The sequence below is a fragment of the Delphinus delphis genome, chromosome 1 (assembly GCF_949987515.2).
Source record: "Delphinus delphis chromosome 1, mDelDel1.2, whole genome shotgun sequence".
NCBI classification, from domain to species: Eukaryota; Metazoa; Chordata; class Mammalia; order Artiodactyla; family Delphinidae; genus Delphinus; species Delphinus delphis.
In genome coordinates this window covers 32,390,791-32,403,870 of record NC_082683.1, presented here as the reverse complement: position 1 = coordinate 32,403,870, position 13,080 = coordinate 32,390,791, and the positions used below count along the sequence as shown (strand labels likewise).

The 13,080-nt window shown below is 41.8% G+C and overlaps 1 protein-coding gene across 1 annotated transcript in view; it reads right to left on the bottom strand.

The window, feature by feature from the left end:
- The window catches only part of SMAP2 (small ArfGAP2), a 47,650-nt gene extending 34,872 nt beyond the window's left edge, over window positions 1-12,778 (bottom strand). The window contains exon 1 of the mRNA XM_060020098.1: window positions 12,283-12,778. Within this exon, the coding sequence (XP_059876081.1) occupies window positions 12,283-12,385 (103 nt within the window). The 5' untranslated portion in view covers window positions 12,386-12,778. The remainder of the gene's footprint in view (window positions 1-12,282) is intronic.
- Window positions 12,779-13,080: the final 302 nt, after the last annotated feature.

Genomic DNA, 13,080 nt, shown 5'->3' with positions numbered 1-13,080 from the left:
ACAGCAGAATAGAAATGAATTCTGGGACCAAAATACAGATGGTTAGTCCAGGGACACCCAGAATGTTAGTCATCAAAACAGCCCTGGCTTAAGGGAGCAGAGCAAAAAGTGGAGATTTGCCCTTTCAAAAGAAGATATTCACCATGTTTCAAAAGCCAGGTGTTTCAGAATTGGGTATAATGAGGTACGGGTCGGAAGGTATGGTGCAAGTGGGTGGCGCAAAGATGCCAGCCGTGTGGATAGAAAGTTCCTGCAAAGGGGACATTACGCAGAGGAACTCAGAGCAGGTCTCTTGGGGAAAAAAATCGCGGCTTCAAAAGAGCCAAAGTAAGGTTCTTCAAATTAGACAAACCTGTTCCAGCAGGAACAAGGGGAGCTTCTAAAAGTGTTGCAAGGTTATGATTAATCTCTATGGCAGCTGAGGACAGTGTCTAAATATTTACTCCCAGCCCACAAAAAGGCTAAAGGACTGCTATTTCAGCCTCCCGTTTTACACTCCCTGCTCCATTTCCCCTAAAATGGTGTGTCTCACTGAGACCTCCTACGGAAAGGGCAGAATACCAGCTCTGTGACTGGCTCCAGCTTTCAAGGTGGTACAGATGCCAGAGCACACAAAAGAGATGGTGCACAGAAGCAACTGCCACGGAGCAACCTTGAGATTCACCTGCTCGGCTTCCTGCAACGTCACAGAGCTTCAAATCTCTGAGTTAAGAGTATGAGGGTGACTTTCAAAAAACTAAACAAGATTATGATCTGAACACGCATAACTAGAATAGTGTTCACGACGGAGACACAGACACTATGTACCCGATGCTGTGCTTTAGCTAACAGGAAAACACGGGACTCAGTCCCTCTCCTCATGGAATTCACAGTCTAAGGAAAGCTTTGTAAAACAAAAACAAAACACAGTAGCTGTTATTCCCCTTTCTACCAATGTGGGGCTTCTAATCCTCCTTCTCAGTGGACTGAGTTTAAGTGAAGGAGGCCTGTATGAACAATATAAGATGCTGATCAACGGCCCAACGGTATTTCCACATACCAAGTATATAACGTGGAAATTGCACGTGAGATATAAGAATATATCTTGGCCCATCTTGCTGTGATCATGTCCCATAAATCTGTTCCTTACGGTCAAGCCTGGATTCTCCCCAGCTCTCTGTGCTCCTTGTCTCAAATGTCCACTGCCATGAGGCAGTTCAAAATGAATTGCCCCCACGGCAAGGCCATCCCTACATGGGCTCAACCCAGAGGACTCCCTGACAACTCCTTAAAATTAGAGGGCCCACATAACTACTCAACTCTGAACACATAAATAACCCATTAGTCTCACAGCAGCACAAAAATTCACAATGTCTCATTATCTTATAACACTGAAAAATTAAGACCCAAGGGTCCAACAATTGGGCAAGAGTTAAGTAATGATATATTCAAACAATGGAATACAATAAAGGCATTTAAATGTTTTTAATGTCACGAAAAATGCTTATGATAAATGTTAAGCAAAACAATAATGATACAAAATTCTAATAGTATAAGCTGAAATAAAAAATGGGTGATAAGGATTATATGAAATACCTTCTGCATCATACTTTTTCATACTTTCCAATGATTTTCATCACAAATATGAATAACTTTCATAATGAGAAAAAATAAAGTTTTTGTTCTTTAAAGAAAAGCATTTAATGATGTTTAGCTAATAAGCACAACTGGTCTGGGAGTCTGTTCCTATGGTAACAAATTTTTTTTTTTTCTTTTTTCTTTTTGGTCATCCAGCATGTGGGATCTTAGTTCCACGACTGGGGATCAAACCCCCGCCCCCTGCAGTGGAAGCGAAGAGTCTTAACCACTGAACCGCCAAGGAAGTCCCTTTTTTCCCCTTATATGCATAAGAAGTCTAATGAAACTGAGCCTTATTTCTACTCTGCCCTTGATTTGAGTCACTTGTGCCTGGTGCCTATTCACAGACTAGGCTCAACACCAAGTCAGAATGCTCAGAGGAGGTGATTTGGAATCTTCCTGATTCCAATGTTGTATTTAATGATGCTTCCTTTCTCTCACATAAAAGCTAGTAACGTTAATAATAGCACTCACACTCTACGAAAGACCTTTGCTCAAAATTCTCCTCGGTCTGAAACAGTTTCTCCAACCCAACCCCTCACATCTACCTTCAGAGAGACAAAGTCCCCAGTCCTTACAGCTATTATTTCAATAAAAATGCTTTCAGCACAGCAGAAGAGCCTGAATCTTTTCTTTCTTTCTTTTTCAAATCAGCCGTCACACAAATTGGTTTCCATTAGGTCCGTTGTTGCCAGCTATTTTGAACACAAGCATCATGATAAGAACAGGGAATTTCCTTCCTATTTCTCATCAGAGGGCTTGGGTCAGTTATAACCCAAGTGGTAAAGTATCAACAAGAAAAGACACCAATGCCTCTTCCCTCACCAGCATATGATATTACCAGTTCACATGGAAAATTCTGTACGAAATTATTTTTCAAAGGCATTAGAACAAAAACCGTCTAAACAATATTAAGACAAAGTTTTTAACTCAAGGCTTGAAACACTAGAGATCTCATTTCTAAATACACACACACACAGAGGGGACTTCCACTAAGACAAGAAAAGAGGAAGAAGTTAAAATTTACTTCGTGTGCACTTCAGGAAGTAACATTGTAGGATTAACATGTAAACTCACATCTAAAGGTATAAGCTCTGAGACAGAGGCATGGGGATTTATGGTCTTCCCATCACTAGCAACTGCTGTGAAAGACAGTATGGCTATTTGCAATAGAGGAAAAGAAAAGGTGCTCTATTTTCTCACATCTCTGTGCTGGGACAGGCTTATCAGCTACAGCTGACAGTAGGTCTCTCTTCCTCCTGTATTTGCTCTACTATTTTCAACACATGATAAAATGAGAAAGTTACACATTTGTTTTTTGGGTGTGGAGAAATGACATGAAGCCTGAGGGATCCAGTTCTCATTGTTTCCGATTAAGACATTTCTTTTTGAAAGTTTTGACTTGAAATTAAATAAGGATCAACAGAGCATTTTCCAAGTGGGCTTATGAAGTCCAGTACTTTCTAAATAAACCATATCCTACAGGTATGTAAAAATCAAACCAGAATATCCATAGGAAATATACAAATGGGGAAAAGAGGGCTACGGTCAACAAAAATGGTCAGAAAACTACTTAACATTACTTGAAAATGAAAACGAGCAGCAATAATAAAATCCCAGCAATATGTTACAAAGGTGGGATTCCAGGGCGTTTCAGCCACACAGGAGGGAGCATGGGGGTCAAGGCGAGTGGTGGACAAACTGAAGACAACCTCCAGGGCAACCTTACACTGATGGATGGCCACAGATGAAGGCAGATTTGGCTCATCTCTGGGGTTTTTCACTGGGAAGGGACCTGCAGTTCAGCCATCAATGGACCAGCATCCACAAAGCCTGTGGGGAAATATAGGATCCAGAAGAGTGGGGTAGGGAAGGAGAAAGTTTGGAAAATGGAAGAGTCAAATACAGTAGTGAAATATTGTAGTTATTAAACATGAGGCTTCAAAAACGCATAGATGTACCTCTTAAGGTAAAATGGACTGCATGGGAACAACTGGTACACTGGGAAGCAGGCTGATACGCTTTTTACAATACCAAATTACATTTCAATCACATCTGTGAATTATAGTAGTACCTGCTAAGAGGAAATTAATTTTTGGAGAAAACAGAAAAACAATGAAACCTATGCAATTTTTTTTTTTTTTTTTTTTTTTTTACCGTTGGTAACTTTACTCAATGAAGGTTCCTTATCCATAGCTTCTGTGGAAAATAACAGCCTAAAAGCAAACATACTCACACTCCACTGAAAACCCTTGTTGGCCTAGTTCCACCAATTCCATTAACGTGGCAGGCGCCCAAAGGCAGGTGACCTGATTGACAAAAAAAGCACTTCTAGAAAGTGCTAAACTTGTATCACGTAACTCATTAAACACTTTATAATCAAGGAGAAAACTAGTAGCCATAACTTGAGAAGCTTTGTCTTTAAATGGAGCAGCAGCAACCTTCCAAATAAGACAAAATATTTTTTATTTTTCAGGTTCAGTATAGAAGATAGTATGTCCAGTGATCTTACCTCTCTCACCCAGTGGTAACTGGACTGAATCAGGAGGCGGGTGGCACAGGCAAACCGATCAAACTATTTAAAAAAATACGTGGCACAAGGAAAACTTCCTTAACTATCAAGGAAAGTCTAATCTGTACCACGTTTTAAGGCTGCAATCCTCAAAACTCTCTTTGTACATCTTAAGTGTTACTTTGTTACTCAAAGCTTTTAGTTGTAGATGGGACAAGCTCAGTGCATACACATCATGCTTAAGCCTTCCCAGAATTAACAGGGTGGGAACTTATTTTCTGAGTAACCAAACGATAAATTGTCCTGGTGGAGACCAAAAGTCAAATACAGATCCCACAGAATCCGCACATCCTAATTATATAGGCAATGCCTATATAAAACTTACATTACTTGTTACGTGACTATACAAAGTTACATTACTTCCCAGGACTAATTACTGTTCTGGCAACAGTTAAGATCCTAGATCCTTTTGAAGCACAAGAGGTTATCTGCCTGAAAATCCTTCTTATTGCTTGTCCAAAATAACTGTTTACTTACAAGGAGAAAGAATTACATCTTGGAGATTTAAGTGCCTTTGTGCCTTTGCCTGTCTCAGCTTGGATCCTCCCCTTGCTCTACACTATCACAGGGAACTACATCCCCCAGGCTCCCTTGCCAACTGATTTATGAGTAAGTTCCACCAATGGGAGGCACTGATGAGGAAAGGCAGGAGAAGGAGGGAAGCCAGGGTAATGCTCTCTATCTTACTTGGTCCGAGTTCCAGCTGCCACCAGACAGCTCTTCTTTCCAGGCTTCTAGCTCACAGCAGATGGCTCAGGCTTCTAGCCTTTGGTGACACCAGCACCTTCTAATTTCCTTAGGGCCCTAGGAGCTCCCAGGTGTTGCCAATCTCTGGGTTGTCTCACCACCCCATTGACCTTCTTGGCTCTTGTATCACCTATGGAAACTATTCCATATTAAATTCCCTCTGCTTGTACTACCTACAGTGCTTTCTGTTTCTCTCTGAAGGGTCCCTACCTTTAAAATACATTTTAAAACTTAGCTTTCCTAAGAATTACACAAACATTCAGATAACATATAAAGGATTTCTTCTAATAAGAAACAAAGGATTTATACTGTTCAAACAAATACTTACTGAGAGCCTGACCTGTGCCAACCATTGTTCTAGGTGCCAGGAATACTATAGTGAACAAAACAGGCACAAAACCCCTGCCCTCATGGAGCTTACATTCTAGTGGATGTGTTAACTGTAGCAAGTTACAATTTTAAGAAGTTAACTAGCAGAGGAATATTTCTTTAACAATAGAGGAATTTGGTAAAAGTGAATTAACTTTAAGGGGTTCTACTCTACATAGACTTGGTTCCTACCTTTTCAATGTGGTATGCTGAACTGTCACACTCCAGGGGCCAACACAGAACTTCTTCAAAGTTAGTATCTACTTAAACTGGCCACTTGCTCAAACAGAAGTATAACTGTGATAAGGATTTAAGCAGACACAATGACAAAAGTTAGGCACTGTATGCTTAGAATGTAAAACACATTTGTGTTTTATGCAGATTCCTGTTGGGCATCTTTTTCACAGGGGATATCATTTGGAGGAATTGAGTCTGAGTCCACTTAATAAGTCACTTTATCTCTTCCTTATGGCACAGGTAGCTTTCAACATAACATACAAAGCCAGCTGCAATGTTCATAATGAGTAACGTGTTGTGGTCTCCAGCTGCATGACATTATTTCCAAGATGGAATTTTCAGGCAGAACAGAAACCGACAATGACTCATGTGGTGAACAGTAATATAGACAACTGTGCCCAAGAAAGCTGCCACCTACATACCATAATGACATCAGATGAAAAATGCAGAAGGAAGGAAATTTTCTGATTTATTTAAAAGCAATAGATTTGTTGAAAGGTATACTGAGAGATGTGGCTGCAACTGCCTGTTTACACATCCTATACACTGAACAACCAAGGGCACACTCGAATATTCAACACTCTTAGACTGCTTGAGTATGAGAGCACGCTCAGCCTCAAAATTCAACGTCATCAACTCCAGAAATGGCATGACATCTACTGCTGACATTTCACTAGACTTCTCTAAGATAGTTTAATGTACCCATGAGGGTACACTTCCATGGAGATCTAGTGGGCACAATACTCAGACATTCCTTACTACTCAGCAGTTAGAGAACATTGCATGTTTGCAATATTTATAATTCCATTTGAGTAGCAGGTGGGCTTCCAATACTAGGGGCTTCTTACACAACAGGGAGTCTAAAGCATATTCATAATCTCAATGCCATACAGCAAGTCAACTACAGAGCTAGGATTTTAACCTTATGGGTCTCTGCCTACCTTATCCCTTGCCAATCCCCAACATGTAGTGAGAATATACTAAAGAATCTCACACACACACATACACATACACACACACACACACACACACACGGCACAGCACATCTTGCCTACTGCACATTCTGCTTCCTCTGCCTGGAATGCCCTAAATTCACCTGACAAAGTCATGCTTATCATTCAAGACATAGCCTACTTGACTCTCTGAGCCATGACTTCCTAGGCAGACTTTCTTGCTTTCTTCAATGCTTTCATTTCTCCCTGTACACAATCCTACAATGATAATTACTACATTGCATCATGTATCTGCTTACACATCTGCTTGCCCATTAGACTATAAAATCCTTGAAACCAAAGGCCCTATCTTTTAATCTACATGTCTTGGTACAGTGTCTGACACAAAGCAGGTGCTTAAGAACTATTTTCTGAATGAATATATATAGTGTGGGATTGTACTCTCAGGCTTGCAAAGAGTTCTTAAAAGATAAGGCATTTTGTACGCTCTATCTATCCCACTGCCACTGGATAATGGCGAGGAGAACGAATAGGAAAGTATCTCCCAGGGAACAGGTTTAACAAGTTAATATTAAAAGACAACCTAGTATGTACATAATAATTAAATGTTGAAATTTATGAACTACTTTTATGAATTTAGATAATTTTTAAATATTGTTAAAATTTGTTGAACTAAAGAGTAATATAAATAAAATAATTCATGTTTCAAATGGAAAAAAAAAAAAGACAACCTAATGGGGACTTTTATAAATTACTTTCAGTAAAACTGTGTCAACCTGACTACAACCGTCAGAGTTAAGGTACATTAACTATAAAAAGTCGGAAAGTTATTTGATTTTGGCTGGAGAAGGGTATTTAACAACTAGAGATGGAAGGAAAATTCCTTCTGTTGTCCAGATCTGATGCAATTTAAAAAAACCTCTTAAGAGGTGCCACAGATACAGCTAAAATAATTAGAAATTGATAGGAAAGTTCATTTCTAAGGAATGATATTTAACAAGCAATGATTTAGCTATTGACAGAAAACAAAAGTAAAGCAAAGCTAGAGATTAATTTACCAGAGTTAAAATTTGGGACTAATATTAAAAAAAAATGTCTACAGAAAGATTCCCTGGTCTAACCTTTCATACAACTTTGAAGAGTCAGGAAACATCCAGAGACCATCCTCAAGGGTACCATAAAGTCCTATAGGAAATGGTTTTGGCTTAAAAACTAGGTGGTTTTTTATTTGGTGAGTTATTCAGTGAGTCATTCTAACTGTGGCTTCCAGTAACTAGAGTATTTAAGGGAATAAAGTCTGAAAGTGAAATGAATAAAATCAAGATAAAATAAACAAGTTCAGCAATGGTAATAATAAATAATGCCTACATTTGTGTAACACTTTAGTTTACGACGCATTTTTATTTTTCAAATGAGGAAAATTAAACTGAGAAAGGTAGTGTGCTGAAGGTCACAAAGCTAAAATAATCAGAGTAATGGAGTTTAACTGTATGTTCCAACATCAAAAGTCTACAGCTCTGATTCTTTGCCACCTGAAAGGTGAGCCTACCTGTGCTATGGATGGGCCTAGGACACTTTCTAAGATGACTTCAATGTGAGTAGCCGTTTCCAAATCACTTACGCATATCTTTCAACTTAATACCCTGAAAGAATGGGGACGCTCTTTAATGTGCATGGAGAGGGACTATCCATGCCCTCCACGTTATACTGTGGACTGAAAAATGCCAGGTGCCATGAACTGTGGGTAACATGCTACTATTTGCATAAAAACACTGAAAAGAAATATATTTAAATGTAGTTTTTTTGTCCATGCATATACTATCTCTTAAAAGTCACATAAGAAATTACTAACAGTGGTAACTTGCAGAAGCACTGGAAAATGATGGCTAAGGGATCAGGGACAGGAGCACAACTTTTCACTGTACATATTCCCTTTTGAACTTTTTGAATTTTGAACCACATGAAAGTGGTTTTGCAAAGAGTGAATTGAAATTTAAGAATACATAATGGGAGTTGGCACAAAGGCAATGGTTAGGTGATTCAAAGTGAAACATTTCAGAAATGGGATGTAGCAGAAGAACAGAGAAGTAAAAAGGTATTACAAAGTTTTTGTCAGACTCCAGAATTCCGTGTGGTATTTCACAGTTAGAAGTAAGTATTCCTCAAGACCATCAAACTTCTTCCATTCTAATTCTTTGCTCATTAAACAGCTCTCAATTTTTCACTAACCTTGATACTGAGAAAGGAGTGTCCCAACAGTGTATATAAGTATTCAGGTCATCAGAAAGGTAGATCCTTTCATCGTAAATAAGATAGTGTCCAGTTTAAACAAGTCTTTTGTTGTTCCGCGGCATGTGGGATCTTCCTGGACCAGGGCTCAAACCCGTGTCCCCTGCATTGGAAGGCAAATTCTTAACCACTGTGCCACCAGGGAAGTCCTAAACCAGTCTTTGACAAGGTTGATTAGGGGTTATTCCAGGCACACTGATAAAATACGCAACTGCAGAGCTAAAGACTAAACCCTAGACCAGTATAACCCCACCAAGGGTCTATCCAAAAACGGGACCTGGCCTCAACTAGATGGAATTAACCATTAACATATCTGAAATTTCCAGTATGTTTGTCCTCTGTTCTTCCACAACTTAAGTCAGTCCAAAATTTTACCCTAAAGGTCACAATAACTTAAGGGTTTTGGGTGATGAAACCACATCTTTCAGCCTAAAGCAAGTCACAGCATTTTTTTTAAAGGCAATACCAAAGCAGCCTCCGTTCCCACACAGAAATTATTTCAATGCATTAGAGGTACCGGAAACTGGTGAGTCTTATGCTCAAGAGAGTTAAAAAACCCCAGGACCAACAAAACTTGTAGTATACAAAGAGAACACATGTTTATTCTCTATTCTGATGTTCAAATTACATATCTAAAGATAATATCATTCTTAAATCAGTTTAAGATTTTTTAAAAAAAGATTTATTGCCAGAGTTATTTTGGAACATTACAAAAATACCTGCTCAAAGGTCTGCAGTTCAGGGCTACATCATCTGATTTTTTATTAATGGATTAGCAAGCAGTCACTCACCAGGTCCTATACAATTAAGCTCTCAGTTTTCTAAGGAAGAAAGGACATGAGACCTACAGATAAATACTCAAGTACAAACCTTATTTTAGCTTACAGCTTTAAAATTCCTCCTCCCACTAAGTGTATTATTATTATTTATTTTTACCAGAGCTTAACAGCTAACTTAATCTACAGATTCAAGTGTCTCTTCCTTCCATGGTCTGACATTTGTCCACATGATGATTACAACAACTAAAATCAGGAAAAAGGAGATGGAAAATGAGTAAAAGGAGTTGAAAGAGTGGAAGGGGCTAGCTAATTCACAAACTGGATAAACTGAGGCCACAACAAATGTCTTAACTGAAAGATGACTGACTGACACATTGTCATCTCCTTTTTAATACAATGGCCGAGTCACTGAAGCCACCAAGCCAAAATGTAAAGCTAATTTGTGAAAAGAAATTGTTTCAGAAACCAGAATTCTACTATCAAGAGCAGTTAATAAAGTTTACAAACCAGCAGTTACTAGCTCTCATTAAGAATGAATTGACTAATGTTTTATTACCTGATCCCCAGTAATTCTGTTGATAAAGAGCAACGGAAAATTTGGAGGAAGAAGTGATGAATCAACCTCTCTTCCATGTGTTATATTTTATAGGAATATGAGTAAGTATAAGAGTGGTATGCAAAATAGGGGATGGGGTGGTACTAATCATCAGAATGGCATCTGACTCCCCAAATGTAGCCATGCTCACTCCAGTGGGTTGCTTCACTGTGACTTAAGATCTGTCAACTGAGGACACAAGGGAATTTGAGTAAAACCAAGAGATATACTCTTAAATTTTAAACCGAATCTTCCAATAGATCTAGCACAAGATCTCACAAGAGTCAACTATAAGAAATTAACTTACTCAATGTAAATTGATTCTAAAGTACTTTTTAAAATGAATTATTGCCAATGCAAAAATTCAGGAGAGAAGTCTGGGGACCTGCTTTCCTAATGGCACATGTCATTTATCCATTGGTAAAGGTACTAAAATATCCTACGAGGTGTCCAAATTAAAGTATCTGTCTCCTGTTCTCCTTAAATAACGTTACTTCTCGGACTTCCCTGGTGGCGCAGTGGTTAAGAATCCGCCTGCCAATGCAGGGGACACGGGTTCGAGCCCTGGTCTGGGAAGATCCCACATGCCATGGAGCAACTAAGCCTGTGCACCACAACTACTGAGGCTGCGCTCTAGAGCCCGCGAGCCACAAATGCTGAGCCCGTGTGCCACAACTACTGAAGCTCACGTGCCTAGAGAACGTGCTCCCAGCAAGAGAAGCCACCACAATGAGAAGCCCGCACACCGCAACGAAGAGTAGCCCCAGCTTGCCGCAACCGGAGAAAAGCCCGCGTGCAGCAACGAAGACCCAACGCAGCCAAAAATAAAAACAAAAAATAAAAACAAAACCTTACTTCTCTAAAATAAAAGGTAATTAAGTGAATTAAAATAAAAGGTAATTAAGCCAAAAATAAAAACAAAAAATAAAAACAAAACCTTACTTCTCTAAAATAAAAGGTAATTAAGTACAATTAAGCATGTACTTCCTTTCTCGATACTGATAAATACAATTGAACCTTTGTTGTGTACTATACGCCCAACACGCTATATGGCAAACAATCCAGGCAAATTCACTGCATTATGAACAAAAGTAAATTAACAATAGCTCCCAAAATATATCCCTTTCTACCCAAACCAAAAAGGAAAAGAATTTTCCCAACTTCTCCAATTTATATTCCAAAGAATTCAGAAAGAAAATAAGGAAACAAAATATTTATAATCTATCAATTTCGAGTGCAAATATTTCACTAATAACCAAGCTTTCGTAGCATACTGATTTGTAATTGTATCAAATCATGAATCTTTGAGGGCACAGAAAACAAAGACTAAATGGCTCTGCCAATCTACAATGGTCATATTTCACCTTTAGAAGGGTGATGGCCATGAAAGCAACAAATTCGATGTATCCCTTGCTTCCTCCTCCGCACTGATTAAACCAATCCTGCACTACAGACACAGTCTGCTAGTTTCTGCCACCACACACACATCAGGCCTCCAACACACTCCACAAGCCAGGGCTAGGCTGTCTAGAAGTCCGCACTGTGTCACTGCATAAGGCAGTTCCCCCTCCACACATCCAGAAAGAGGAAAGCCACCTAAGCGCTCTGTCAGATCTCAGCAAGGCTGTAAAATGACAGATGGAACTACTAACCAAATAGCAGGCAGCGACGCTCACCACCTTTAAAAATCATTTAAGCAGTTTTCCTCCCCGTCATCTCGCTTCTCCCCGCCCCCACCCCCACCCTAGCGCGCACCACCGCAGTTCGCCCCCAGCTTCGCAAGCGGAAGGCTGCGAGCTCTGGGCTGCCTCTGGACTGACAGTCGGCCCAGAACTCATTCAGAGCCCTGAAATACAGACATTCTCACCTGCACACACCACGCCACTTCCACCCACACCACCACCGCCCCACCCCCCAACCACACACACTCGCCCTCCCAACCTCTCCCCACACCAATCCCGGCGCGGCAGAACACCTAGCAGCCTCATCAGCAACGGTAGCACGCGTTACCATTTAGATGATTCGGGCCACCTAAGCTCCAGAGACCGCCCCCTCACCACACAGGCCGCCTCCCCCGCGCTGCCCGGAGGCTGGACCCCTCGCCCGCCAGGAGGGATGCGCTACCTTTAGACTGGCAGTCCGCACAAAACTTGTTATCCTCCTCCAGCAGCAGGTTGGCTAGGACCGCCTGGTACCGATCCACGTCCTTCACCGATTTGCCCGTCATGGCCAGGGTGCCGGCGGGGGCAGAGGGCGACGCGCCCTCCTCGCCCCCAGAAACCCCTGCCTCAGTCCAGAGGTGAGGACTCCTGGTCCCCCGCCCAGGGGCGCCTCCTGAGCGGGGAAGAGCCCTCTCCCACCGCCCGGTCCGGCACCCCTTCTCGGGTCAGCCGCGCCCGCCCCCCACTCTGCAGCCCCTCAGCGCGGCGCCCCCTGGCGGGCTTAGGGAAAGACCCGGGTCCCGACGACGCTGCCGGACCAGGCAGGGACCCTCAGCCCAGGCAAGGGGGGCGCTCAGGCCTCCTGCGTGCCGGGCGCAGAGACGACTCCCAGGCCTGCCTGTCTGTGAGCCGTGCGTCCCGCGCCTCGGTTTCCCTGGCAGCTGCTGCCAGCCCTGCCACCACCTCTGCCGCCTACTTCCGGCAGCTCTTCCTCTCCTCCTCCACCCCTCCCAGCCCGCGCATGCGCCCCGCCCCCACCGCTTCGGACTGGGCTCTTCCCTCCGCTCCGCCTCTCAGGAACCAATCGGGGCAGAAGTGAGGGGCGGAGCTTGGGTGGGGCGGAGGGGGAAGTGGGCCCGCCCCTGCATGTCCTTGGAAAAGAATGAATGGAGCCGGAGGAAAGCGAGTGGAGAGAGTAGAGGCAAGCGAAGGGAAACAACAATTAACATTAGCTGAGCTCTTACTATGTGCCAGGCGCTGT